Raw genomic sequence first — 27,326 nt, forward strand, 5'->3', positions numbered from 1 at the left:
TCCTGAATGGCATCCTTAGCTGTATGATCTTTTGTAACATGAAGTCAATCTCTCTGGCATATAGTTATCCATCTATTTAATAGGTGGGTAACTATATTCAGCCCTTGTGCCTTTGGTTGAAATTGCAAGCTGTGAGAATTAAGGCAGTTATTGCTGTCCTTCATTGAATTAACTTTATTTTAAATTTACTAGAGGCAGTACTTTTATATTAATAAAAAAAAATTAAATATACATGTTGCACTTCTGCTTGTTTGCATGTTACTTGTGACCAAAGGCTTGACAGATTATATTGGATTTATAGATTAACATTGCTGTGCACACGGAACATGCAACCATCTGCCAAAGGAACTAACTCCATACAGCCAACATGTTCTACATACTGCTTTGCTTGGAGTGCACTGTTGATGTTTTCTCTCCTTGGCCTTTACTGAATTTTTAAATCAAAGGAAGTGATTAACTTTCACTCCTCTATAGAGAGATTTGACACAGCAAACAAATTTAAATTGTTTTATTCAAAATAAAAGTTGGAAAAATCATAGAAATATGGAGATTATATCTGATTTCACAGAATCCTGTAAAAGGAAAATAGAATGAAAGTTTCAGGATTTAATCAGCATTATTTTAGCATTTTAACTTTATTTTATTTTTATTTATGTTTTAATTTTATTCCTTCCTTTTGGTCTCTGTCGGGTCGGCTATGATGTATACATTTCGTACATATACATCATAACAGAGACCCTGCTTATTAAGGTGGCTCCTATGATTTTGGCTACCGCCTCTCTGATGAAATACACACTGAATTAGGTAACATTTTTGTTATTATTCTTAATTTCCGATAATCTGCTTTTACCTTGCTGGTATTCTCAGTTTTTTCCCATTGTAATTACACTTGACTGGTCAGCACACCTACCCAATACACTGATAAAATACATGCAGTCAGATATAATATATATATATTATATCTGACTCATCTGTTTCTGTTAATAGGAGAGTAGGCACGCCCAACAATTCATTAAAATAGTACTCCATGAATTGCACACAGTACCATTTGCCCCATGTGAGTTTTTTGCATTTCTGTATGTGTTGGATAGTGTTTATTCCAAATTTCGTCTTTCTACCTTTAATGGTTTTCCACATACACGTGGCTACAGCTATACAATTTAATTTTAACCACATTGTACACACAATCACTGCATGCATCTAGTATACCTTTGCACTTTATGATCCAGAAAGTACAGTATAAAATGAAACTGTTCCACAGAACACTGTTTCATTCAACAGGATTACAGAGTGATCCTGTTAAATGAAACTAGCATAGGCTTTACAAAAAAAGTTGTGAACCAATGGTGTGGGGTGATGTAGTTTCAGCCAGTAGAAATCCTGTGTGTTTGCTGAATTAAATTATTTATTATACAGGATGATTCCCCCCCATGTTATTTCTTTTCTCTGCAGTTTCATAAGCTTCTGATTTTTTATACCAACAATATTATTACTTTGTAGTTGATAGTATGTAACAGAACTATGATGCTCAATATGTTCTACATTGATATTAATATTTGTAGAAGAATAAGGGAAATTTACCTCAATATGATACGCTCCAGAAATTGAAACAAATAAAAATTAACGCAAAATTATTACAATAAAAAAAACAATTCAAAAATTAATGTAAATTTGGAAGAACGATTTTACTTCCTGAAGCTGACAGTGCTTTTCGACCATGTCATGATCACAGGAAAGAAATTACAGGGAGTGAGCTTAGGATCTTAAATAGAGAGATTATTTGTCCATGCATATGCACATAAAATGCCGCAATTATGTCTTTGTGAATGCACAAAGACAAATAATTGTGATGTTTTTTTTTTATGTGTAATAATTGCAAAGTGCATTTGTAAATTTCTCTTATTTTTCTGCAAATATTACTCTGTAGAGAAAGTTTTGGGGAATTAGTTGTAAATAATGAACTCTCCAACTGACAGACGAAAATGATGGCACTGCTAAATATAGTAGTTAAAGTGCTGTTTGTTCCTGAACAATATTTTGTTTCAGATGAATGAAAAATCACCATGTACTTTACAAACGTATATCGTTTTTACATTTGGTTTGCAATTCTCTAATGCAGTGTTTTCCACTTATTTAGTTACAGAACACTTTTCATCTTGCAACATATTCACAGAACACAAGTTTAGCAGGAGCCAAAGAACTGTTGCTAATATTTTATTACATATGATGCACTGAGCATCCTCATTTCCAATACAGGTTAAGCCGAAATTCAAATAAATGTCATTGTATTTTCGTTTTGGTCTTTTATTAGTTGGTTCCTATTTTTCACTTCGGATTTTTGTGGAACAAAAGGCTGTGATTTTTCAACCTCACTTTGAAGCATGACAATATTGTGTTCGTTTTTGTCCGACCACAGTTGCACTACTAGAAGTACTTTACTTCTCGTTTTAAAGTTCCCTTTTTCAACCACAGATCCATGTAATCCAAAAAACTAATAATTATCAAAAAAAATTTATACAAGGAAGTGTTTAGTTATCATATCAGGTCGCATCCACATCTCCTTCAACCTGTGTACTCCAGGCAAAATCACATACACATCACAAAGGAGCAAAATCATCGCTCCTTTTTTGTAGGTGTCTTTCCTCTACGCATACTTCTCGATGCAAAGTCTGCCAAAATAAAGTGTTCAGCAGTCTATTTGATTATTAGTCTATGGCAGTATATTAATAACAAAAAAAATTTATGTTAAATATTATGCAAAATTTTTTAAAATTATTAATAACTTTTTAATTATTTTTCGTGGAACTTTTGTTCACATCTCATGGGACACTAGTGTTCCATGGAACAGTTTGAGAAACGCTGCTCTAATGAAAAAAAAATATTAGCCACACAAGCTAACAGGTGATGATATTTATAGCAAAACTGCATAGAGCAAAACTCATAGTGCTAGCTAACACTTACCCAGTTTTTTGTCAACTGTTGAAAAATAAAACCAGTATTCCAGTTTGTTATAATGATGTTTATACTACTATTAATATCAATAATACTATATACTACTAAACCCATTCTTTTCTTTTTTTCTTTAGGTTTTATGGTAACAGAAAAGGCAAAGAAAGCTGCTAGGCTGGCAGTAATGAACAAGTTAAAACCAAAACGTCCAAGAGGTAAGAATTTAATGCCAATTATATCTGTTTGCATTTGCTTAATTTATATATTTTAATCACATGAACAAGAATTTTTTTGACACCACTGATTCAATTTGTAAGGTTTTTCTAGTTTAACAACATTACAAGACATCTTTTGAATATAAGATGAACAAGAATGATATACTTTTAAACATATAACTATATTCTTTTTTTAAAAAACATGAATTAACATTAGTAGTGATAAATGACAACAAAGCAAACTTATACATTATCAGAGCAGGGGGGGGGAACCACCAACCACATTTCCTTCCACTAGTTTTTCTTCTAGCAATCAACCCCCCCCCCCCCTGGCTAAATGCAAACTTCTGCACATCTGACACCTATTCTGCAACCATCCTTCAATTTAAATTTATGCTCTGGCAGGTACCTAGTCTCCAGACACTGCAATTTGCAGCTTGTGATTAATGTTGCTACCGTAGTATAAAACCTTATCAACAGTTGTTGCTTTGTTTGTACTGTCATATATACAGGGTGAGTAAAATGTTTTGTCAAAACTTAGTCCAGATAATGTTTTGGCAACTCAATCTAACTCGGCTACATCTGCTATACATTTTTACACACTTGAAGGATTAATTTTTTTGAAAGAATGGATAAAGATGTTTTGTAATGTACCTTTATAGTGACTATATCCTGGGCAAAACTTTCAACTCACCATGTATGTATCATGTATTTATAAATTATAAAATTTGACCTTATTTTGATTCTGATTTGTTTAGGTGACTTTCTGGCTGCCTCCTTCAATTTTGTAAATATATATTTTTGTGATAGAAAGAAATCTTAGTAATTTATTATTATTTAACTTATATGACATGGCTTGAATTATGATTTATATCAAGCTTTTACTATTAGCATTTCCCCTGTAAATAATGCTTATATCAAATGAAGTGTAATTAATGGATGTACAAATTAAATAAAGAATGCATTGATGTAATGCAAAATATTTGGCATGGTTGGGAAAATTACCTCCGATTTCAAAGGAATGCATGGGATTTATAAATAGAGATTACTGTATTTTAGAATTCTTAATAAATTTTGGCTTGTTTCATACAGTGATACTAAGTTAATGAATTTGTATAGTGAGACCAAGGAACAATAACAAGATATTTCCAAATTTATCATCACAAGAACCTTTCTGGTAAAATAAGTGATGAAATAGTAATTTTGGTTTGTTTACATTTATGATCTTGACGTACAAGGTGATGCAAATGCTTTCAGATGTTTGTGAAACAGTATTTTCTTAAATGGCAAATAATAAACTTTTAAATTGCTGCAGGAAACAATTTCCATATATTTCAAGGGGAGCATGTTGTTACGATTAAAATGGCTCTCCTTCATGGAAAAAAGAATTGTCATCTGGTTTGCAAAAACAAATCAACAATATGACACAGATTTTTTACATTGTACAAGACATATCAATTTGCAATAGGTGTGAGCAGTTTGAAAGCAAATACTATCAAGGAAAGTGTCTAGATCATCCACCCCATGCTACTATAAAAGTGGAATAGAAGTAAGTCCTTCAATGAAATCTGCAAAAATCCATATATAAAAGGGTTATCCCAAAAGTAATATACACACACACATTGGCATGAATCAACAGCATAGCTGTTTTTATAATTTCAGTTTTATACTTGTCTCAAAGGTTTGGTGAAGGTAAGAGAACAGCTACAGCTAACACTTCAGCAGTCGTTATTACTACCATTTTTGGAGGAAGACAAATTTATGACCTGTAAGAAACAGGTAACAAACCAGGAATGAAATCACCTTTGTTCACTGAATTTTAACTAGTGTTAAAAAAAAAAAAATCTTTCTCCTGATTGAGCCCACATTTGCTGTCAGATGAACAAGCAAAACAAAGAAATATACAATGCAGTTACATGTTACCAACAAGAAAGTGAAGAATTTTTAAAATGCATTGTTGCCATTGATTGAGCCACAATCAATCAGCTCAGTGAAAACATCCACCTCTGTCACTCCTCTAAATGTCACCAGCAACAAAGTGTGAAACAAATGGCCATTGGCCTGTTGGTTATTATGAGGCATTATTGTTGCTGCTGATGACGTGCCGCTCGAAAAATCAACAACTGGAGACCACTAGGCAACATTTCTTCCGAAATTATACCTGAAAATTCACCAGACGCATCCATCACGGTCTGTACCACATGTTTTCAGTGATGAAGCCACATTACTTGATCAGGCATACCAAAAATAAATGAAATACAAGATCACCAAATGATCATTTCAGAAATGAAATGCAAGATCTCCAAGTCATTAATTACTATAGCTAAAGATGTGGTATGAAATAGACTATTTGATCAACATACGATTGGTGGAATTCATATTGAGGACTTTGAAAGGTACAAGTTTGTTAGTGCAAGCATAAAAATTGGATACAGTCCATAGGAAGCTTACTGAGATGGTCTGTTGTTTTGTATTCCCCCACAATAATGAATGCCAATTTTCATTCTAGTGAGTTTTCTGAAACTGTTTACTTTTTTTTAAAAAAAACTATATGTATAATGGAAAGTTTTTTAGAGAGACTGAGGCTATATCCAATGCACCTTAAGGCACAGTTCTAAAAACATTAAACAAGTTACTTTCTTTACTCAGAAATTTACTGTAAACAATTGCTGAAAGCCTGATAATTATAAATGAAAGGTCCCACTGCAAATCTAATAAAATGATCTGTATTTTTATAGATATAAAAACAGAATCTCAAATTTATTGAAATGAAAACACTGGATGTCCCACCAAACTACAACAGTCAATATATGGACTGAATTTAATAACCTGACATTATAAACTTGGTTCTGAAACTGATTGCAGTTATTTACTCTGTACACCTTAAACTTTTTTAAGAACTTTGGTTCTTTCTTTGCAATAGGAAAATCAAAATCAGTAACCCTTTCATCAGTATGTGTACACACATGGCATTTCAAATATTGATGAACCTCTCCTTCCGAAAACAAGTGTGTGTGAATATTTGTTCTATCTAGCATATTTGTGATTAGAATACCTCCACATGGAGGTATTCTAATCACAAATATGCTACTGATGAATTATCACTGGCTGAACAGTAGTTCAGTTTACATGGGCTTCGAAATGTTTGTGTATGTTTAAAGTGTGTTGTGCAATGAATGATAATACAAAAGCAACTTGTGATTTGGAAAGCTATGATATAGTGTGACAAAAATTCAAATTTTGCCTATACTCTGCCAGGAGATAAAATGAGCATTTCACCCAGAGTGTGTGAAAGGTGTCGTACTATTTGGTAAGGCAATGGAGATGTTTTAACTGTTGGATAGTGGGTCCCACACTTGAAATATTGTGCATTCCATGACGATAACCATCTAGTTTACAGGGCCTCCGTTTTAAACTGACACGAGGGAATGGCAGGACATTTAATCTGGCCAGAGATAAGTCAAGAGAGTTAAATCCTACAAAGAAATTTTCAGTAATTTTTAACAGGAAGTGAAAATAATACTATCTATGAAGCCTTAACAAATTATAGGCTCAGTTATTTTCACATTGATATAAATTAGTGAAGGGGTCTATTTGCATTCCTACCAACAAGATTTCATGAGGTGATTTGTATTAAAGGTTTTACACAGGTGACTAATTTTTTGTCTATGTTCAGATTGTCTTAAAACTATAAATACTTATTCCCATCTATTGTGTTTAAAAGTAACATTTTTGTTGTAACAGGATTTTAATGCATTCTATAAATAACAAATATGCCTTGGAAACCTGAACTTTAAGTAGGCACCTGTTGACTTTTACTCATGTGGCCTTCAAGGTGCATGGACACATGCAAGCCAGAACTAAGGAATTCTCTGTAATTTCGATCCAAATGATCAAACTGAATAAAGTAATGCATGACTAGATCGATATTGTTAGATGTGCTTTTCTCAAATTGATGTTTCATAATTTTGAAATAAACTTAATCAGATGAGTAATTATAATTACTGTAATGAGATTTGTCATTAAAATATCTGTAAATAGTTAATGAATCAAAAGTACTTACATAACTTTTCACAAAATTTATTAGTCTTAGCTTTTTAAAATGTGACTGACGATGAACACTACTTTGTAGCCAGCTTGTGAAACATGAACCATAGGATGCGGCTAGCTAACTTTCTGGCTTAGATGACGTCGATGGTAATAAAGTAATTCATTATACTGAAATTTTTGTTGTAACAGGATTTTAATGCATTCTATAAATAACAAATATGTCAAATTTATAATTCTTTGAAATTTAGTGTCACTACCACCACAGCTAATTTTCAGTGTAACTATGTACATGAAGATCATTAAGTGAATTTTTTTAAGAATGGAGTTGTAATATACCAGTAAACATGTCAAACGAGCACACTTATTATATATTATCAAGTTGTTAGAATCCACACAGCTTTAAAAAAAAAAAAAAAGTAATGAATTGACATCTGATGCTAGCATATGTACAACTACTTAACTGCATAGCATAGAAAACATTATTATGACCTTTGAAACCATATATATAGATAGCATTTAAAAGTTTACCAACCTCAGTTGCTAAAAAATTTAAAACATAACAGAAATCCATGGCAACATAAAAACAAGTCTGGTGGATAAGTCTCCACTCAACCTGTGCATGGTACTAAAGCACTACAGGTTCTACCTTGCATGAGTAAGATAAGTTACTTAAAAACACCCAACCTTATCTTTTCCTCATTTAACCTGTGACGTTAAAAATCTCCCTGCCCATTAAGTGAATCACTTTTCCATGGGGTTTGGAATAAGGATAACTAATTTGCTGTACTAGTTCTGAGCAGAATTAATTGAATTTATGCATGATATCATTTATGTATTTATTTGTGAAGTTCATTAAAGTAAGTTTAGTAGTCAATCTGCATAAATGTAAATTTTTTCATAGTATTTTGTTTTTAAAACATTTTGTTGCACTTGGAAAAAGTTACTCTTTCTGATTCTTATTTTTCTCCAACAGCAAAACTCCCTAAGGGTCCTCGTCCTCATCCTGACACTGCCATAGCAGAGCTTCTATTAGACCCTCCTTGCCCAAAAACTCGCTCTGGAAGCCTGCCTTCAAATCTTAATCCCAGTTTAGTGGTAGCAGTTGGTGCCAGACACGAGCCTAAAAAGAAGGGATCAGGATGGTTCCATTTTGGCAGCAGTAAGAAGCCGAAAAAGTGAGCAAGCTGCAATGTTAGAAGACTTATTACCGGTTTTGTCATCAGTGTACTGCTGTGCCATCGTTAGAGTCTACCTCTATATTAAAAGACGGATTATGCAACTGAAGTGTATAAATGGCTGTATCGGATTAGCCAATAACTTGATTCAGCTAGTCCAGGAATGGCACATTGTTTCTGTAAAGTAAAGTGTACCTATTTATAGTTGCCAAAGTGGCTGTGTAAATAAGTTTTCCCTTCAGTTTGAAAACTCCTAGCAGAGAAACTTTTCAGCAACTGTTTGTACATAGAAAATCTCAGTTGTACAGAATTTATGGTGATGGACTGTATAGTTTTTTTAACACTGTTATCACATTCCGCTGAATTACAAAGATGTTTGGACTGATCTATTCCCCTATCCATGTAAAAAGTTAGTCATGTGATGAACTCTTAGAATTTGAAGAGAGTTTTGATCAGATAAGTTATTACTCTGTAAATGATTACTGCCCGAGTTATAAGAATATCCACTAGTCCCCCCCCCCATCCCATTGGAGTAAAATAAGCATTTGTCCTTAATAGCAGTGGCATGATAAGCAAAAGCTTTACGAGGTTTGTACATTATGTGGTAGGTTGCTTATAATGCTAAACTTTTTTTTATTTCAAAGTGATAGAAAAAAAGAAATCTAGAAACGTGTGGAGTTTGAGCCAGAGCCTTTCATACCCATTCTAAAACATTTAAAACTTACTGTTAGCTTTTTCTGTGAAGGAAACTAAAATAATAAAACAAATAATCTTCACAGGAAGTCTTTAAAGATGAATTAATTTAGCCTTATTTTCAGCAACATTAATTACAAAATTGTAATGAAAATAAATTTTTCAATTCAAATAAATTTATCCCATTTGTGAAAAGAAATAGGTTTTATGTTTCTTCCCCTTTGGAAATTAACATTGCCTAAATTTTGTAATTCTAAATTTAGATAAAATATTATTAGTATCCAGTTATGTCTGAAAAGGAAGTTGGGGCTAAGGAGGTGGCTGTGGCTCAGATTAACCTGTTATGAGCAAAATAATAAAGCTTTATAGAACAAAGGAAACAAACTGTTGCTAGGCTATTTCCGTTTTGTGGTCTACTATAGATGTGATGTTTATCAATGAATGGTGACGGTCAAAGTATTACTCTATCTATCAGCCAGGTTTGCAATGTACAAATCAAGCATGTGGGTACCATCTACCCACATGTATGATTTGATTTTATCATGTGAATTCAAAATGTTGACATTTATTTATCCAGAAAAAAAAACAGCTGTTAAAGTGTGCAATACCTAACTTGAAACTTGTATTGTTGTTGAATGTGTAAAATTTAAAGAAAAGTGGAGTACATTAAACCAAATGATTTTTAATGTTTTCATACTACATTCTTGTCTAAGTCTTAATTATACCCATTAAGTATAATTTGACACAATTTTTTAAGCAATGAAAAATTTACTTTTCAGTTAAATACTAATGGTTTATAAAAACATACTAAACTGGTCTCTCACCATTCACTTATTTCAGATTTCAATCCCCATCTTACTACAGAAAATTCTGCTTGGTGCATTCAAACAAAATATTACAATGATAGAGCTTTAAAATAAAGGAGTTTCTTACTTCCTCTGAGAAAGTCACCCATGAACTTGATTTACTATTCATTACAGGAACCAGTGATAAATATGTATGCAGCCTGTCATTGCCTAGAATTCTATTTTAAGTTAAATATTAATGAAATAAAATATTGTGCAGACCAAGGTGTGCTAATTCTAATAAATATACCATTATGAAACGGCCATTACTTTTGCTGATTGGAAGTATTCATTCAAATTCTGTAGTTTCCCTAATTCTTAACTGTCCAATTTTTATTAATATTTTTTTAAATCTTAGTTTATACAAATATAAATTCTTGAAACCAGCAAGAGTTCATTAAGGAATACAAGAACTGAGTGGGATGAGAGACCTGCAACCTTCTGATACACTATAATTATTAGTAAATATCATTACTTATAACAGTGATGATATTTACATAACAGGAATGGTTTATTTCAGTACTGAAGTAGTTTGAGAAAATAATGCTTCTGTCTATTGGTTGTGGATACCATTGTTCCCCACAGATTGGGCTTATTTCACTTTGGCTTCCATCATCAAACAACTGGTAGCCCAATTTACAACTTTGTGTCAAACAATGAATAAATGGGTTGAAATGAAATTTATATATAAATATATATATACACACAGTCAAACTTCCCTATAACGAATCTACATTTATTTTTATTGTATTTCATTTCAAAGACATACTTATTTAAATTACGTTTACACAATTTTCACTGGGAAGTATCACAAATTAAAAAAAAAAAAAAAATTTTAGTTTGCACAGCACAAATAAAAAATTGTCTGATTCTCAAAGAAAACCTCACATTTGTTCAGAGCATCAGGAACATTTTCACAAAACTGTAGACCCATACAAACCAGCACCTCTGTAGCCAGGTGGGTTCGAGCAGCAGTGCATAGTGCACTCTTCTTGATTAGACCGAGGTTCAAGACCGTCACCACTCAATACGGAAAGGTCAAGAAATGACCACTGCATATCCCGGAGCAATATGGCCTTAGTTGCTAATGCTCCTAAAAAAAAAAACCAACCAACCCATACAAACCGTTAATCATTTCTTCGCTAGTTGGCTTTTCTACGGGTTGTTCTGATGTGTCATTGTTAATTTCTTCTTAATGATGGTCGCATTTAACTGTTCAGCAGTATTTCATTTTGATGTTCTGCTGTGATCTATATAAACATAACTATCGATGTTTCCGGACAATTCTAATAATGTCCAAAAGTTTTCAGTTGTGAAAGGGGCAGTTCATCTAGTTCGTCCAGTCGTTGTTCAACTTCTGTATTCAATGAAAATCCCACTTTTGAAAAACAATTTTGAATAGTATATTCAGTGACATCATTTGTCCAAACTTCAAAGGGAGTGATACAACAGTATCACTTCCTTTGAAGAAATATGACTTATCTTTGAAAATGCTTTTCCTAATTTTTTTAAAAATTCATTATAACACTTTGTTATAACACAGACTAACACTTTGTTATATGGGGTTAATTTTACATGTAATTTCGTTTCAAGGTGCAATGTTTCATGAAAAAATTCGTAATATAGAGAAGTTCATAATAGAAGTTCCACTGTGTGTGTGTGTGTGTGTGTATATAACATATAGGATATTCATACCAACATTTTCTCATATTTCTGCTCTCCTTTTCCAGTTAGCTTTTGGCATTATGTAATTTACACTTCCATCTTCACACTTAACTGACTTAATTCAACTTAACTTAATTTAACACACTTAATTCAACCCTTGTCCATACCACACATATGGACAAGTATAGAAACAGTCCATGATTTTGGTCCCCTGAAGAAATACTTGATCATTTATCAATATTTACTTTTTCTATCATCAGATTTAATTGCATATTTGTGCTAACCCCGTTTTTCGACTTATAGCCAAATTTCCCCACTAACATCCAGCCTATAATGTATTTAATTCATTAGAACATTCACATTCTTTTTCATACCTACAATTTCTCATAATTCTGCTATCTTTTCCATTTTGGCATTGTGTAATTTACACTTCCATCTTGACTTACAAACTTTTGCAGTCCGGTGCATACGTCATATCTTATTTTTATCTTTCCACTACTACTTCACATTTAACCCATTATTCTTCTTCGTCTTTATATATAGTACTTCAGTGAATTTCCTGGAACCACTCAAGAACATAAGGTGATAAGAACATAAATGAGACTGATATAACAAAATATGCTCCATTTAAAAAGTTATTATGCAAAGTAGTCTAGGAGCTGCACAATACTGCTTTTCCTGACATGGCTGAAATCATTTCTGGAAGATGAAATGGTTCAGAGAAGCACCTCTTTTTTTTGTGAGCCTTTGGCAAAATTGAATTTTTCTGTCCTGAGCAAGGTATTTTTAGGCTTCAAAAGACTATCTCAACTAGGAGATTTTTGTCTACCCATGTGGGCAATACTGCATCAAAAAGATACAAGTGAGGAAATGTGATCCTGGTTGTGCTCAGCCCCCCCACCCAAACAAGATTTCTTGTCTTATTTTGCCAAAGCCTGGAAATATATCCTATGTTAGACCGTCAGTATTTTCAGTCATCAATGGCTTGTAATCACCTAACAGTCTCAATGTTTGTGTGAATTTCTGGAACAGTATGTGCCTGAAATTTCCTTGAGATCCCTAGAGGACAATTTCAGACCCACTAGCTCCATGCCATTCCACTGTGATGTGGAATAGAGAAAAAATAAAATTTCTTCATAGAGAAAAAAACAAAATTGTTTTTTTCTCTTTGGGTGTTCTGAATGATTCTAGTAAAAAATGCAAAATCTTATTCTCATTTCACAATAACATTTATGAAATTGTGTTACTACTTTGCTTCTCAAATGCAATAGAGCTTTGTACTTTTATTTATTGACGAGCCAACTTTAAAAGGAATGACATAAGGCAAAGATATAAAATGACCTGAAAAGGCCAGCTTTTATTTGACATGATAATTGATGATTCCATTTACAAAATGATGAACTTACAAGATCCAACCTTCAATCACTCTCCTGCTGTGATTTTTTTTTCTTTTTCTTTTTTTTCTCATATGTCTACAAAAAGAGCAAAACTTATTAAAATCAGAAGTCATAGCATGCAATAATACATAATAGGAACTATAAGAACAAAGTAAGCAACTTGTGTTGCACAAACACTAATACAACACTAAAGTAACAACTATTATTCCTTTTAAATGTTTTGGAGGTATTCACACATGGTAGAATGAAATGTGTTTTTCAGGAGTCAAAACAGCATCTCCCAGAAGCATGCCTCCTTTTGTTGAAAAGAAAGGAGCATGTTAATATTAGATTTGCTACTAGGTTAGCATTACATGAAACTAATCACACTACATAGAAGCCTACATCTTTTAAATAGATTACCCTTTTGAGATGAATTTTGTTCTGCTACAAGAACAAAATCACCTCAAAAGGAAATTTGCAAGTTAAAACATATGACAGAAGTTCCCTAGTCCACAGTGCTTCTCAAACTATCTGTGGTGAAGGACCGGTTTCTTTTATTTCTAATCTGTCATGGACTGGAAACGTCCGTGACTAATTTCCAAATCATCGCAGACCACACTTTGAGTAGCACTACACTCATCTTGGCCATACATAGCATTTGCTTGACATTGAACAATTTAATTTTCATAAGCACACTCAGATAATCTATAAATGCTCCAGGAGCTACCTAAAATTATAATTCAATGAAATGTACGTTCTTCTCATGGACATGATCAAGCACTATCAAGTCCAGTGCATAAAAACAAGGTACCACAAAATACTACCTGTCTTCACAGAAACTGTTCAGAGAAATAATATTTAAGGGAGACCTTTACTTTTCCACATTAGGCATCACTGAATACTTAAATAATCAGTAATCAATGGATATTCTGTGGCAACCAATTCACACTTATTCAGATTAAATATTACCTGTTATCTTTGAAATTACCACTCCACCCAGTCATCTATATTAACTCTTAGTTAAGTACACTAGAAAATTATGCCTTTACGTAATTTTTCTTAAGGAATTTTTAAAATTACGTACTTCAAATACAATGTGAAATGTTAGCAAATACAATTAACTTTTTCTCACTATGAGCAAAGTGAAATTTTTCTCATTAAACAGTTCCTACATAAGCCACATTGAATGCTCATGTAAGTGAAATTAATCTCTCATTTAATTTCACTTACATGAGCATTCAGGTGGATACATTAGTGTGCTAACAGTGAGTTTTCATTTTGTAAAGCAGTGAGTATACTGATTACAAAGTGCATTAATGTCACTGTACTTTTTTCTGCCACTATTTACTATCACGTCCCCAAGTTGTATACTTACATTTGGTGCACTGAATGTTAAGCGAGAAAACATAGCAGCTTCTTAAGATCCAGTCAAAGAATAAAGATAAAATCATTATCAGAAGAAAAGGCAGTTTGTATTAGTGGCTCCCTGAACCTATATATAGGCCAAAGACACAGAAGAATGGTATAAAGATTACTATCAACCAGGAGTTGATGTAGGAACCTGAATGGCATTGGATTTTGCAGAAGCTACAACATAAATTGGTCCCTGAAATGCTGTGCTATGGAATTACAAATCATGGTTCTATCTCATTGCTAAGATCTGGCAGAGTTTGATGGAGGTATTGTTATTGCCCAGGGTTTTTATGGCTCACTGGTTTTGGAACAGCAAATGCTTTAGTGAACAGCAGAAAACCATTGGCATTCTGAACAATTCTGCACTAAAATTTACTCTTTACACTATGGGGAGCCATCTTTTCTGTTTCAGCATGACCATGGCATCTAGCACATCTTGGCCAAATATAACATTTGACGTGGGCATACAAATAGTCTGTCCTCGTATAGCACGATAGTTGCGTTCCTAGAAACTCTCGTGCAATGCAAAATCGTGCAATTTAAACCACAGGCCCTATGGGAAAAGTAGGGTTAGGTGCCGACCACCCAAGATTGAACACACATTTGGAACCAAAACATTACCAAACACAATAAATAATCGGGTAATTTTAATCATTATAAAAATAATATTATATTATAATAAAGTATTTTTTAATACTAAAAAAGTATTTTTTACGGATAAAATACGTATTTTATTCGTAAAAAAATTATTATATTAAATAAAATAGTCGTAATAAAATACTTACATATTTTATAATACGTAAGTATAAATTATAATACGTAAGTCGTAATAAAATATTGCTAATGCTTTTGCTTCTATCGTAAGCAAACTTGCTTTTTGTTTGATTTTCTATCCAAACAGATCACAGCCGTTCCATCTCTTCCAATTCTTTGTGTCTTAATCTAATGGATTTTAATTACACTTTGAGTTGTTCCTGCTATGAAAGTTGTTTTTATTTTCTCTGCATTCTTTGTAATTCTCCGCGTTGCCTCATTTAGGTCTGTAGCACGTACAATATCACATGGTCTTTCATTTCGCTCAAAGCGTTTCACAATTTCATATTTTTTCTCTATCGACAGAAGCGGACTGGCCATAAGCCTTACGGGGGAAACCACGGTGGGCCGGAGGCTGGTGTGATTTTGGCCATAAACCTTAGTATGAGGCCACTATAAATTTTCCCCGGGTAAGAATTTTTGATCCAGTCCGCCTCTGTTTATCGATATTGCTTCTTTTTTTTTTCTCTCTGAATCTGCAGTGTCTTAGCCAGGACGCTTCCTTTTCACACCTTTTAAATATTTTACTAATTTTTAGGGAATAAAGCACAATTACAAACGAGGTGGCACGCTTGATACACAGAAACAAAGCTGCGCGCATGTAGCAACTGAATAAACAACACCGTAAAGGCCGAGATACACTATAATTTAACACCACATTTTACTAAAGCACATTTCTGGGGGTTACTACCATAAAACAATAAAAACAATTTCCAGTTGCGTTTCTGCTAGTGGAATCTGTTATAAACTCCATCTAATTGCATTTGCGGTTATATCGATAGCTGGAATTGTGTTGGTTTTTACGTTATTATGGTGAAATGTGTTTCCCTTTCACTGATATAAAACACATAAATACATTTTCAGAATCTTCTTCGTTCCTATCGTGTTGCGTTCAGTTGGGGTGATTCCGCATTCGACTGCCATTTTTTGTAAACACAAAGGCGAATCGTGTATAAGCGAATTCGGTTCGTGTTATATAAGATAACGTTCCCCTATTTATAAATCGTGTATGATCGAATTCGTGTAATGCAAACACGTGTTATACGAGGACCGACTGTACAAACCTTTGGACCAGACCAACATCCCCACAAACAGTAACTTAAATGATCACTGTGTTGGAGGAGGACAAAACTACCTTCCCGTTTATCCAAAATTGGTATAGTGTGCAATTAATGCCAAAGGTGGGCTGATAAATTGCCATACATTGTATCAATAAAAGGTTTTCTGAAACATGCAGATGCTCAGTTATTTTGAGAAAGTTTCCTTTTTTTTTATCCTGTAATTCTGCTGCCTATAAAAAAAATCTATTTATTCTTGGTTTAATACTGACCCCATAAATACTTTTTAGAAAAAAAAGAGAAAAAGATTATCATGATTTTGTTTAAATTAAACTCCTTGAATCACTTAACATTTGGAAGTTTGTAGTTTTTAAACCATAACATCCAATTAAATGTGTTTTTTTTCCCATGGACACGATCAAGCACTTTAGTGTGCTTGATCATCTCCACGATGCCTGTTTATCCAAAATAAACACACATTCAATTAAAAGCTATGCATTATCTTACTCATTTCTGAAATAGGACCTAACTAGAGCAGGATATAGCACAAACATAGGTTGCCTTTTCCACAAGTTTCAAAAAGCATTTAATACTCCAGCAACAGTTTAAAAGCAACTGTTATACTGTATTCTTAAGTTTCACTGAAATATTCTTGCTTTCTCGGACTATTCTGAAGAAATAAACTAAACATAGAGACACTACTTTAATATAATTATAATTAGTTGGAGAATGAAATATTTCAGCAAAATTGTACCTGACTCAGGAGCCTTTTTAAATATCCAATTTTGATTTTATTCTTCAAGAATAAAAACTAATAGTTTCAGTGGAATATCATGTAGTTGTATTATAATATGTGGTATTTAAATTGATGCTATTTCATTTCTAGAAAGCATTATGCTTTCAGAAATGAATACAAAATTTCACATTACAATATATCAAAATATACAACACCGGGATTATATATAGCTATATAACATAACAAATGCTATGATGGCTTTCTGATTTGGAAGGGGGGTTATTATTACACACACAAAATCAAAGTTTAAAGCACAAAGATTTCTGGTCCATCTTGTGCTTGTGGGGAAGGGGGTTGGAAAGCTGGCACCATCTTATGCACAATATCAATCAGTATCAAAAACCTTTCTAAGATCCAAGTATATAATATCAAATTTATTCCCTAGATCCAGTTCTTTTGTGACTGAATCATAGTATCCAATCATATTGGTCAGGTAAGACTTCCCCTTAACAAAACTATGCTGTGTCCGACCTATAACTGAAGTCTTGTCTAGATGATCCTGCAGTGCTTTTTTAACCAGTGCCTCCATTAATTTTCCTGGAACAGAAGTTTAACTCACAGGTCTATAATTACTGTATGAGGACCTTTGTTCTTTATTACTCACCAAAATCATGTACTTACCCAGAAATCAGGAATTCCACCTACAAGGAGTATATGGCATTTGCAAATTTTGCAGAGGAGCTGTTTGCAAAATGAAGAAACAATCCTATCAACTATCCAAGGAACATGCGTGCCAACGAGCAATCACTGAATAGTGAAGAATATACATCAACTGATGATATTGAGACCTACAAATTGTTTGTTGTTTGTTTTATTTGGTTTTTAGGAGCATTAGCAACTAAGGCCATATTGCTCCGGTATATGCGGTACTCATTCCCCGACCTTTCCGCATCCTCCGTATTTGGTGGTGACGAGCTTGAACCTCTGTCTAATCAAGAAGCTTGTGCTACGCACTGCTGCTCCTTCCCACCTGGCTACGGAGGCGCCCTACAAATTGTGACAAACACCTGGATGTGACTAAAACCCCTAAACAACACGTACTGAGTACCTCCAATTGTGAAAAATACCTGAACATGACTAAACCACAAACTTTATCTCCCTACCATGACCTGTGCATCTTAAATTGTGACAGTTACTTGGACGCGGTTCAACCACAGGAAAGGACCTTGCCTCTCAACCATGATAAATACCCAGGCATGACTAAGCCAACGAGATGACTTTGCCTCCCAACTGTGACCTGCACATCTTCAATTGTGACCGTTACTTGGACACAACTAAACAACAGAAAAGGACCTAGCCTCTTGACCATGTGTGCGAAGTGGCAATCAATACCGGACTCTTGTCTGGTATCTTTTGAATCCCATTCCCTTCCTCAAATTGCCTAGTGGAGTTTACTCCACTGAATAATTTTGAGGATGCCTTTCTCTACACCTCAATATTTTTTACTATTTCTCCCCCACTTTAACAATCATACCTATTAGAACATCTACATATGAAACAAACTTACATCATGTGTTAAGTTTGTTCCAGGAATCAAACACCTGATGGCTAAAATCAAACTTCTGCAACCATCCTTCCTCAATTTGTATTTATGCCCACTCAACATGTGTATACAATAAAAGGAAGAATCCCATCAGCAAGCTTGCTTAATTCATTCAAAGCCTTAAACATCTCACTCAGATTACCCGTCAGGTGCTTAGTCTCCAGATGCTGCAATTTGCAGACAGAAGTGTTTCTTGGTAAGAGTACCCCCTTGTTCCCCAAGCCAATCTGGCTGCCCTTCTCTGCAGCCATGTCCTTCCTAAAATTAGGCCTGACCACTTGTACAATGAAATAATCATCTCTTAATCCCTGCTAGCAAAATTCCTGTATACACTCTTGGTCAAAAGTAATGCAAGTTTCTATTCATGTATAATAAAATTTCAGAATATAATTTAGAAAAATTAATTTTTGGTCAAAACATTATTGAAATTTAATTTTCTCATTATGCCATCAAGATGCATACTGCATCATCTCAAAGGTAGTTCAACAAACTACTAATGCCCAGTTTATATATAACTTAAATGGATTCCACTTTTTGTAATGTTTTTGAAGTAGGGTCATTTTCTATAAAATGCATTTTGTATTGCTTCTGTGAATTAATTTGTGATATTTACGCAGTTTTACATGAATAATAATAAGTACAGTCAAAATAGATAGAATACCTAATTTTGCCACCTTTGGGCAGGAGTGTATCACTGACAAAACCTGCTGTCACGGCAGCCTGTCTGCATTACTCAGAGAAATTCATATCTGACTGCACAATTACCACCAGGTCTTTTTCTTTTTCCACTACCTTGAGTACCACACAGTTGGTACATTAATCTGGGATTACTGCTACCCATGTGAAATACTTTGCATTTGTCAATGCTAGACTTCAATTGCCATTTCTCAAACCACCTGCCTAACTGATCTAGATCTTGTTGCAGTAGTAAACCCTGGTTACTGCCATTAACAACCCTGCTAGCTGCAGGAAGTCTGTGTTGCACACTGAGTCCTGATACCAGTGGGACAACATTTGGATGTTACATTATCTGGAAATTCTTTACAATTAGGCAACTCTCTCCATGGCTACAGTGTATCCATATACAAATGACTCCTTTCAACAGGATGTGCCACATCATAAGGCCAGAGCTGTAAAGAATGTCCCAGTAACATGAGAATGAATTCAGCATATTGTAGTGGCCTCCTAGCACTAGATCTCAATCCAGCTGAGCATCTGTAAGATGAAGTGGAATGAGCCAATGTGGAAGCATCCCTATGGCATGCCTTCAACATCTCATTGAGTCCATGCCATGTTAAATCCAGGATGGTGAGGGATATTCCCAGTGTTATGGAGGTGCACCCAATAATTCAGTGTATATATATCTTTCTCATTCCTACAAACCATAGCATTTGTAAGTGTTGCAGAAGAGTTAACCAATGAGCATCAATGTGGGATGAACACTCCTGATCTAGCAGTACTTTAAAGAAAACTTACTTGTCTTTTAACCTCTTCTGGAGAGGCTTAAGCTTCAAGGCACCATGGACCACTGGCAGGAATGGAGAGGGTTCAGATTTTTGGCATTGGTGAAAAAATACTACTTTGTTACTAGAAAGATATTTTCCTTTGATTTTAATTAGATTTTCTGTGTGCTGCCCACATTCTGGAAACATATTTCTTTAAAATATAATATATTTGTACTTATACCCAGCACACTGGATGGCTTGGGGGACGACTTTGCTACAGAAATTTCTGCTCCTAATATATATATACAGTAATACCCCGAAGTTACGCGATAGGTGGGTCCGACGAAAATCGCGTAAGTCGGGGTACAACTTTGCATATAAATACATATAAATTTTGCTTAATTGGGACCAAGGACTAACAAAAACACTAGTTTAGAAGAAAAATATTAATAAAATTGCAGTTCTTTATACATATTAATACAAAATATGTATTAAAAAAACAAATGACTTACGTTAAAAAGTTATTTCGATGTCGATGGCTTCATAAAATCTAACAAATTCGTCTGACCACACAGCGCGTTCTTTTTTTCACGCAGAATTTCTTCGTAGCAAGCTAATAATTTTTTTTTTATTCCTTGCTTTGTAGCTATAACGCGTTCTTCGTTCCATGTGCTTTTCGCCGTTGCTTCATTTAGGCCTGTAGCACGTGCAATATCACATGGTCTTTCATTTCGCTCAAAGCGTTTCACAATTTCATATTTTTTCTCTATCGACAGAGGCGGACTGGCCATAAACCATAGTATGAGGCCACTATAAATTTTCCTGGGTAAGAATTTTTGACCCAGTCCGCCTCTGTTTATCGATAAGCGCTTTTCTTTTTCTCTCTGAATCTGCAGTGTCTTCACCAGGACGCTTCCTTTTCACACCTTTTAATTAAGTATTTTACTCATTTTTAGGGAATAAAGCACAATTACAAAACAAGGAGGCACGCTTGATACGCATAAACAAAGCTGCGCGCATGTAGCAACTGAATAAACAACACCATAAAGGCAGAGATACGCTATTAACACCTCACATTTCTAGGGGTTACTACCATAAAACAATAAAAATCCAGTTGCGTTTCTGCTAGTGAAATCTGTTATAAACTGGTAGTAAACTCGATCTAATTGCATTTGCGATTATACCGATAGCTGGAATTGTGTTGGTTTTTACGTTATTATGGTGAAATGTGTTTCCCCTTCACTGATATCCTTGAAGATAGTGGGCGGCAGCGCTGCCGAACGAAAAAATCAAGAACCGTGTAACTCCGAGTTCGCGTAAGTCGGGGTATTACTGTATATATATTTTTTTTGCATTAGAAAAAAAAAAAAGGTGACTATTAGTTTTACGTCTATATTTTATGATTATAACAGTTATTTCTTTGAAAGTAACATGTCAAAACTTTTCATAAAAAAATAAATGAAATCACATTTAATAAGTATAGGTGACTAGCTTAACGCTGATAATTCTTTCTGGAAAAACAGAGCATTAAGTGAATCTGCGCTAAGCAAACGGCGAATTCCCATAAGGTAACATGTATTTATTGAGTTGTGGTCAGTGCCATAGGATATTTCCTGATCAAAAATAAATGGCAGTGAAAAGATGCACAAATATCGGTCAAATTATTCTGCATTACATATGTATATAATTATGTGGTAACCACTTACGTATCAAAATTAAACTTAAAAGGCTTCTCCCTGGATTTTAAATCTATTCAATCAGCCCTTACTAGTTTTAAATGGTTCCTCATTTTTTTTTTTTTTTTTTTTAGGTGTTTTCTTCAGATCATTATATTGGCTAATCTCCTTTTTTTTTTATGTATATAATATTTAACTTAACTGAATTCTGCATATCTTTAATAAAATTAGTTTAAGTCTCTCCATTTCAATCCTAATAGCTGGCCTAACCCTAGTTGCTTGCAGTGGAACAGCTGTCTTTCCCGCTGCTAAAATTAATTTTTTATTTTTATAATTGTCCTTACAGTTAACCCTGCCAGTCCTAAATTATGGCACACATTCGCTTGTCGTTGACCGGAATCGTTTTACTTCAAAACATCTAATTTAATTTCCGAATTCAGTCTTTTTCTTACATTTGTAGTCTTCGTACTGCATCCAGACGTTGCTTTTTCATTCTTATCCGCCATTATTAACTCTTTGAATACGTAACTGCATTGGTTGAATTAATTATGATACAATGTTAGAGTAAACTGTCTGTTATGCACAATGTCTAGTACTATACCGAGTGATGACTAGACTTCGGATAAAATGCATATTACGCAAATATTACAAGCAATATACCTGATCATTTTTTAAAATGTTGATCTCTGAGCGCTAGTCACTGTACAGCAATTAAATTATCATGCGAGAAAATTTCACTGAGCATGAGAAACGTTTTAGTGCTGTTTTGCTATTCATTTTCAAGATAGACTCAATCAGATCAAACATTTTCGTTAAATATGCCAAAAATGCAATCTGTATGCTGGTAAAAGAGCGTTATAGTCAGATACAGGCTTATAATATAACAGCAGCGTTATAGATAATCAGCATAAAGCAAACTGCATTATAACGAGGGCCTGCTGTACTGCAATCCATTAGTAAAAGATCAAGCACTGGTGCACTACAAAAGGAATTTAAAAACCTTTTCAGGCCACCTGTCAAGTACTACTTGCACATTTTTGTAACAATTTGGGTTGCAAATACTGCCATGTTAATTTTTTTTAAACTACAGTGCTCTTTTCTTCTGGTACTAATATCAATTCTGTGAAGGAGGACGGGTCTGCTTATAATGCACATTGTGGCCGGCCAACCTAAAGCACTATGATAGGAGTTGACTGTATATACATTTCTTTTTGTCAATTAAAAATAGTGATGCAGAAAGTAGAGGAAGGGGGGGGGGGGGAAATCTTCACATTGTTTTGCTATCTTTCAGTCTATTTAATGACATGTTATCAGATTTAAATTGAGACTAAGTAAATACCTGTTCTTCAGCAGCTGAGAGTTCTAACTTTTTCTTCTTCTTTTTCTTTTTGGGTTCTAAACGAGTTGATTCTGCCTGAGGCCGGAAACTTTCTCCCTCTGAACTACTGCTAGAGTCGCTTTTACTTCTCTGTAACAAATAAAGATTAAGTTTTGCATAAACTCACCATACTTGGTTATAGTAAACATTACTGAAGAATCAACAAGCAAATGAGAGGAATTATCTCAATGATTACTTGTAGGATGCTTTGATGTTGACACTCTCCATTATCCAAGCAAAATTAAAAAAATAACTTAAATGTATTCTTACACCCGAAGAAAAATCAATGATTCAACATACCCAGTAGTTTAAGAGCTTCAAAACCCAACCCCAAAATTCATTAAACCACAAACCAATACTTAAAAGACATTAGCATCAATAATAAAAAAAAAAAAAAAAAAACATACAAATATGATATAATTAAGACACTATCCTGAAGCTGACAAGTACCACAGGGTAGTATAGCACGCAATGTTCGACAGAATTTGAAGGTGGGAAATATCCCGCTTTCTTGGGGCATTTGTACGAAAGACCAAGAGTCTGAAATGGGATGGGGATATGTACATTAATCAAAATCTGATGCAATTCAATTTTAGGGATTTCCACTATCAACAATGATTATGATGAATGTTAAGAACCTGTGCTTCGTTAAACAAAAAGGTGTCCTTATTGTGGAAAGCTAATCAGAGGTAGAGTAGATCAGAAGCTTCCATTCCTTTAGGAACTGACCAGGAGTTAAGTTTTCACCTTGAATCTTCTTTGTAATAGTATGTGGTTGGTAAAGCAAGCTTAAGTTTCTGCACCTAGTCCCACAATACTTATGTTAGTGGTAGTTCAGGGTTGGCCATGTCAATAAGGATATGTGCTGTGTCTTATGTAAGGTGGCCCCTAAACGTTACTTCATCTCCACCATGGTTTACTGTGATGATATATTGTACAATGGTCAGAAATGAGTGTAGTGTTATGTTTGCATACCGTGTGTGTTGTGTTGTTTTTGGCTGCTTAGCTACCAGTAAGGCTAATTCTCAGTACCCATCCACACTACGAGTTTCAGTTCTAGTAAGTGGTCCATCATCATATACGTGCTACCCCACCTAGTAGCTTGATCCAAAATTGCTATTTTTCCAGCACGCCATTTAATTATTGCTTCTATTTTTGGCTTTCTAGCAGCTAGTACAATCTGTCCCATCTTTCAAGAGCAGTTGCATGTTTATTTCCTAAGCCACCACGAATTGCCAGTTGTAAAGTATGAACACCACAATGCATGTGCTGGACTTTCGAGAGGCTTGAAATAATGTCACTTATATCCAGTTCTGCTTCTGCGTATGCACTTGCAAGCACAGTAGTGCTCCCTTTGCCTCTTCTTAACACTTGATTCATCTCTTTCACTTCCATCATCTGTTATTGAATCACCTCTCTCTTGGTCTTAATTTAACTTCTCAATGGTACTTGAGAGCATTATCAGTCACAATGCACAATACATTTTTCCTATTTCCAACTTGTGCAGAACATGTTTCACTAGTTGACGAAGGTACTTGCATGTTGGGCATATGTCGAAACATTGATCTTATTGATCAAAGGTTTACTAATTTTTGGTTTACTTATATTTGGCTTGAGTGGGGGGGCAATGCAACCACCAATTATGCAACATCTTGTATGATACAAATATATTAATCATCTTCAGTGACTGTAAAGTATTCAAATACATTAGACTTTGTTCACTGTTGAGGACTTCCAGACATTTGACATTTCTGAAAAAATAATGTGCATTATTCGAAATGCCACTCACTGGTTTAGACAACCCCACCCCTTCCCTCACCCCTGGTAAACAAAAAGAACAGGGAAACGAAACTACAGCACGGAGCATCAAAGCACAACACATGTGCCACTCTCATGATTATGGCTGACCAAGTTAGAGCCACAGAGCCAGTTTTTTTTTTTTTTTACTGGCCCCGGGCTATAACCATTACTCACTATATCAGTGATGAGTTAAATCTACCTCTTATTTTTTAAAATTCCCAATAACTTGAATATAAAGATAATTCAAAAAACAACAGAAATATTAGAGGAAAAAAATAATACAGTCGATTCCGGTTATTCGGGACACATCGGGACTAGTGCATTTTGGCCCGATTAAGCGGCTGCCCCAATTATCCGAAGTTTCACGTAAATAGTTAAAAATACAATTTACCCCCCCCCCTTTACAATTAGTTCACTGTACAATCAAATCACGTTACGACGAACTCAAAATACTAAAGTACCGTTCACTATACGATGTGCACTAAGCGCGGGTCATTGTGATCACGTTTGTGAAATGAATTTTAATTCTATTAAACAGCGATTCTAATTAGCGAAAATAGGAGGAATATTATCCACAGGCTATAAAAGTAAAGATATATTAAGCACAAATTTACCCTTTATTACCTTACCAATTAAAAAATTAAATGATACGTGAAAATCGGAAGAATATACGTGATAATCGGAATAATTAATACGTACTGTAATATGTACATACTAACTAAACTAGTTGATATTTCTGTTCACTGACATTTGTTGGTGGGGACTGAAATTTAAAACAGTAAAAAGATAAGCAATCAATGACAAAGAACAGGGCACACACAAATTGCAAGTAACACAACACGCGCAAGTGAGAACGGAGTAACAAATTAGGAAGCTTTAAAAATAGGAATGAAGAGAAGATTCTGAAAATTATTTTTTTTATATGATTGAAGATTCCATGGAAGTGTAAACACATTTTACCATAATAACCCACAGAATTCCAGCTGCCGGTATTATCGCAAATTCAATAAGATCGAGTTTACTGTCCGTTTATGATAGATTGCACTAACAGAAAAGCCCAATAAACAGGTGACTGCTAATTGTTTTTATTGTTTTATGGTTGTGACCTCCAAAAATCCGACCGAACTACGTGATACGGTCGGAGACAATCGTAGGGTAATCTCCAGTGCTGAGGTCTCCTGCCCCGATTAAACGGCATTTTGTCCCAATTAAGCGAAGTAAACCCTGGCTATTTTCTCGATTGGTTTTGTTTTTTAAGATTTGCCCCAAATAAACGGCTGCCCCGATTAACCGGTGGCCCAAATAACCGGAATCCACTGTATTAGTATATACCTACATATTATTTGTATTGATATGCTTGTATAAACTACAATACACTTAACATCGAACACAATTTCTCCATAATTAAAAACAATACTAATTAATAAAACACGATTTCAATTAGTCATTTTATTGTAGTGAAATCATTGAAGCAATGCTTCAATGACGTTTGTAACCTCACACTTGCTAAAAAAAAAATCGTGTTTTGTTTTTTTCATTTCCAGTGCCGAATGAGTATTCTCATAACTATGACTAAACGTGTGAAATTCATTTTTTACTATCTTAATTTAATTAGATAAACCCCATAACTCACGAATGAGTTAGATGTACTAGCAAATGTATTCAAGACTCTTTTGTTAGTAAACATGTTTCTGAAGAAAGGGTTCCTTTTTAACTGATTTTACTTTAAAACAACAATAAAAATTATAGTTTCCAAAATTCTTAGAAGTCCTGAAATAAATTTATGGTTCAGTGAATACATAATCTACAGACTTTTTTTTTTGTGTTAGTTGTTGGCACAGACTTCTGTGGCCATAATGCACCTCCCAAAGTTTTTTTTTTGCATTTTGTACTCTGATCCAAGCTCGAGGCGAGATTCGAATCCGCAACCTTTGGGTTGCCAGGCAGGCACTTTACCCCCCCCCCGGGCTAGCTCAGTCGGCACAGACAATCTTGTAAATAGGATAATACAACCATAGAAATTACAAGCGGAGCGCTAATTGCATAGCTCATGTCCCTGAAAGGACAAGGTTAGGCCATAAACCAGCCCCTAATCCAATGGGCATAAAAGCTAAGTTGCCCATTCCAAGAATTGGGTTTTTTCAACTACCTGAGCGATTAAGGATGTTTGCATAGTTACCAAAATTTGTATGGTACATCTGTGTAGTACGTTCATTGTAACAGTGACAGATTGTATGGGAATATGTGTAAGTTAAAATCATTATGGCTTTTTGCTCATTACAGCAATGATCTCATTATAACCAAGTTTGACTATTTTGCAGACATTGCTCCTTCACCATACAAGCTACCATTTCTTTGTGGATTCTTGCCTCTAGTTTAAATTAGAACAAATATGTCCCTATATGTAATATCTAAAACAAAACACACAAGGCT

The 27,326-nt window shown here is 34.3% G+C and overlaps 2 protein-coding genes across 6 annotated transcripts in view; one reads left to right on the forward strand and one right to left on the reverse strand.

Annotated features, from left to right (window-relative positions):
- The window catches only part of RhoGEF3 (Rho guanine nucleotide exchange factor 3), a 453,708-nt gene extending 444,602 nt beyond the window's left edge, over window positions 1–9,106 (forward strand). For all 5 annotated transcript variants that reach the window (XM_090375918.1, XM_090375919.1, XM_090375916.1 and 2 more), the window contains 2 exons: window positions 3,087–3,164; window positions 8,188–9,106. In XM_090375918.1, the coding sequence (XP_090232044.1) occupies window positions 3,087–3,164; window positions 8,188–8,393 (284 nt within the window). In that variant the 3' untranslated portion in view covers window positions 8,394–9,106. The remainder of the gene's footprint in view (window positions 1–3,086; window positions 3,165–8,187) is intronic.
- A 3,844-nt stretch (window positions 9,107–12,950) lies between these two features.
- Window positions 12,951–27,326, reverse strand: part of Nop60B (dyskerin pseudouridine synthase 1 Nop60B) — a 149,846-nt gene continuing 135,470 nt past the window's right edge. Inside the window, exons 12-13 of the mRNA XM_090375081.1 lie at window positions 23,055–23,183; window positions 12,951–13,064 (exon numbers count right to left, since the gene is read on the reverse strand). Of these exons, the coding sequence (XP_090231207.1) occupies window positions 13,011–13,064; window positions 23,055–23,183 (183 nt within the window). The 3' untranslated portion in view covers window positions 12,951–13,010. The remainder of the gene's footprint in view (window positions 13,065–23,054; window positions 23,184–27,326) is intronic.

This window comes from Mastigoproctus giganteus, chromosome 6 (assembly GCF_048544385.1).
Source record: "Mastigoproctus giganteus isolate SK-2022 chromosome 6, ASM4854438v1, whole genome shotgun sequence".
NCBI lineage: Eukaryota > Metazoa > Arthropoda > Arachnida > Uropygi > Thelyphonidae > Mastigoproctus > Mastigoproctus giganteus.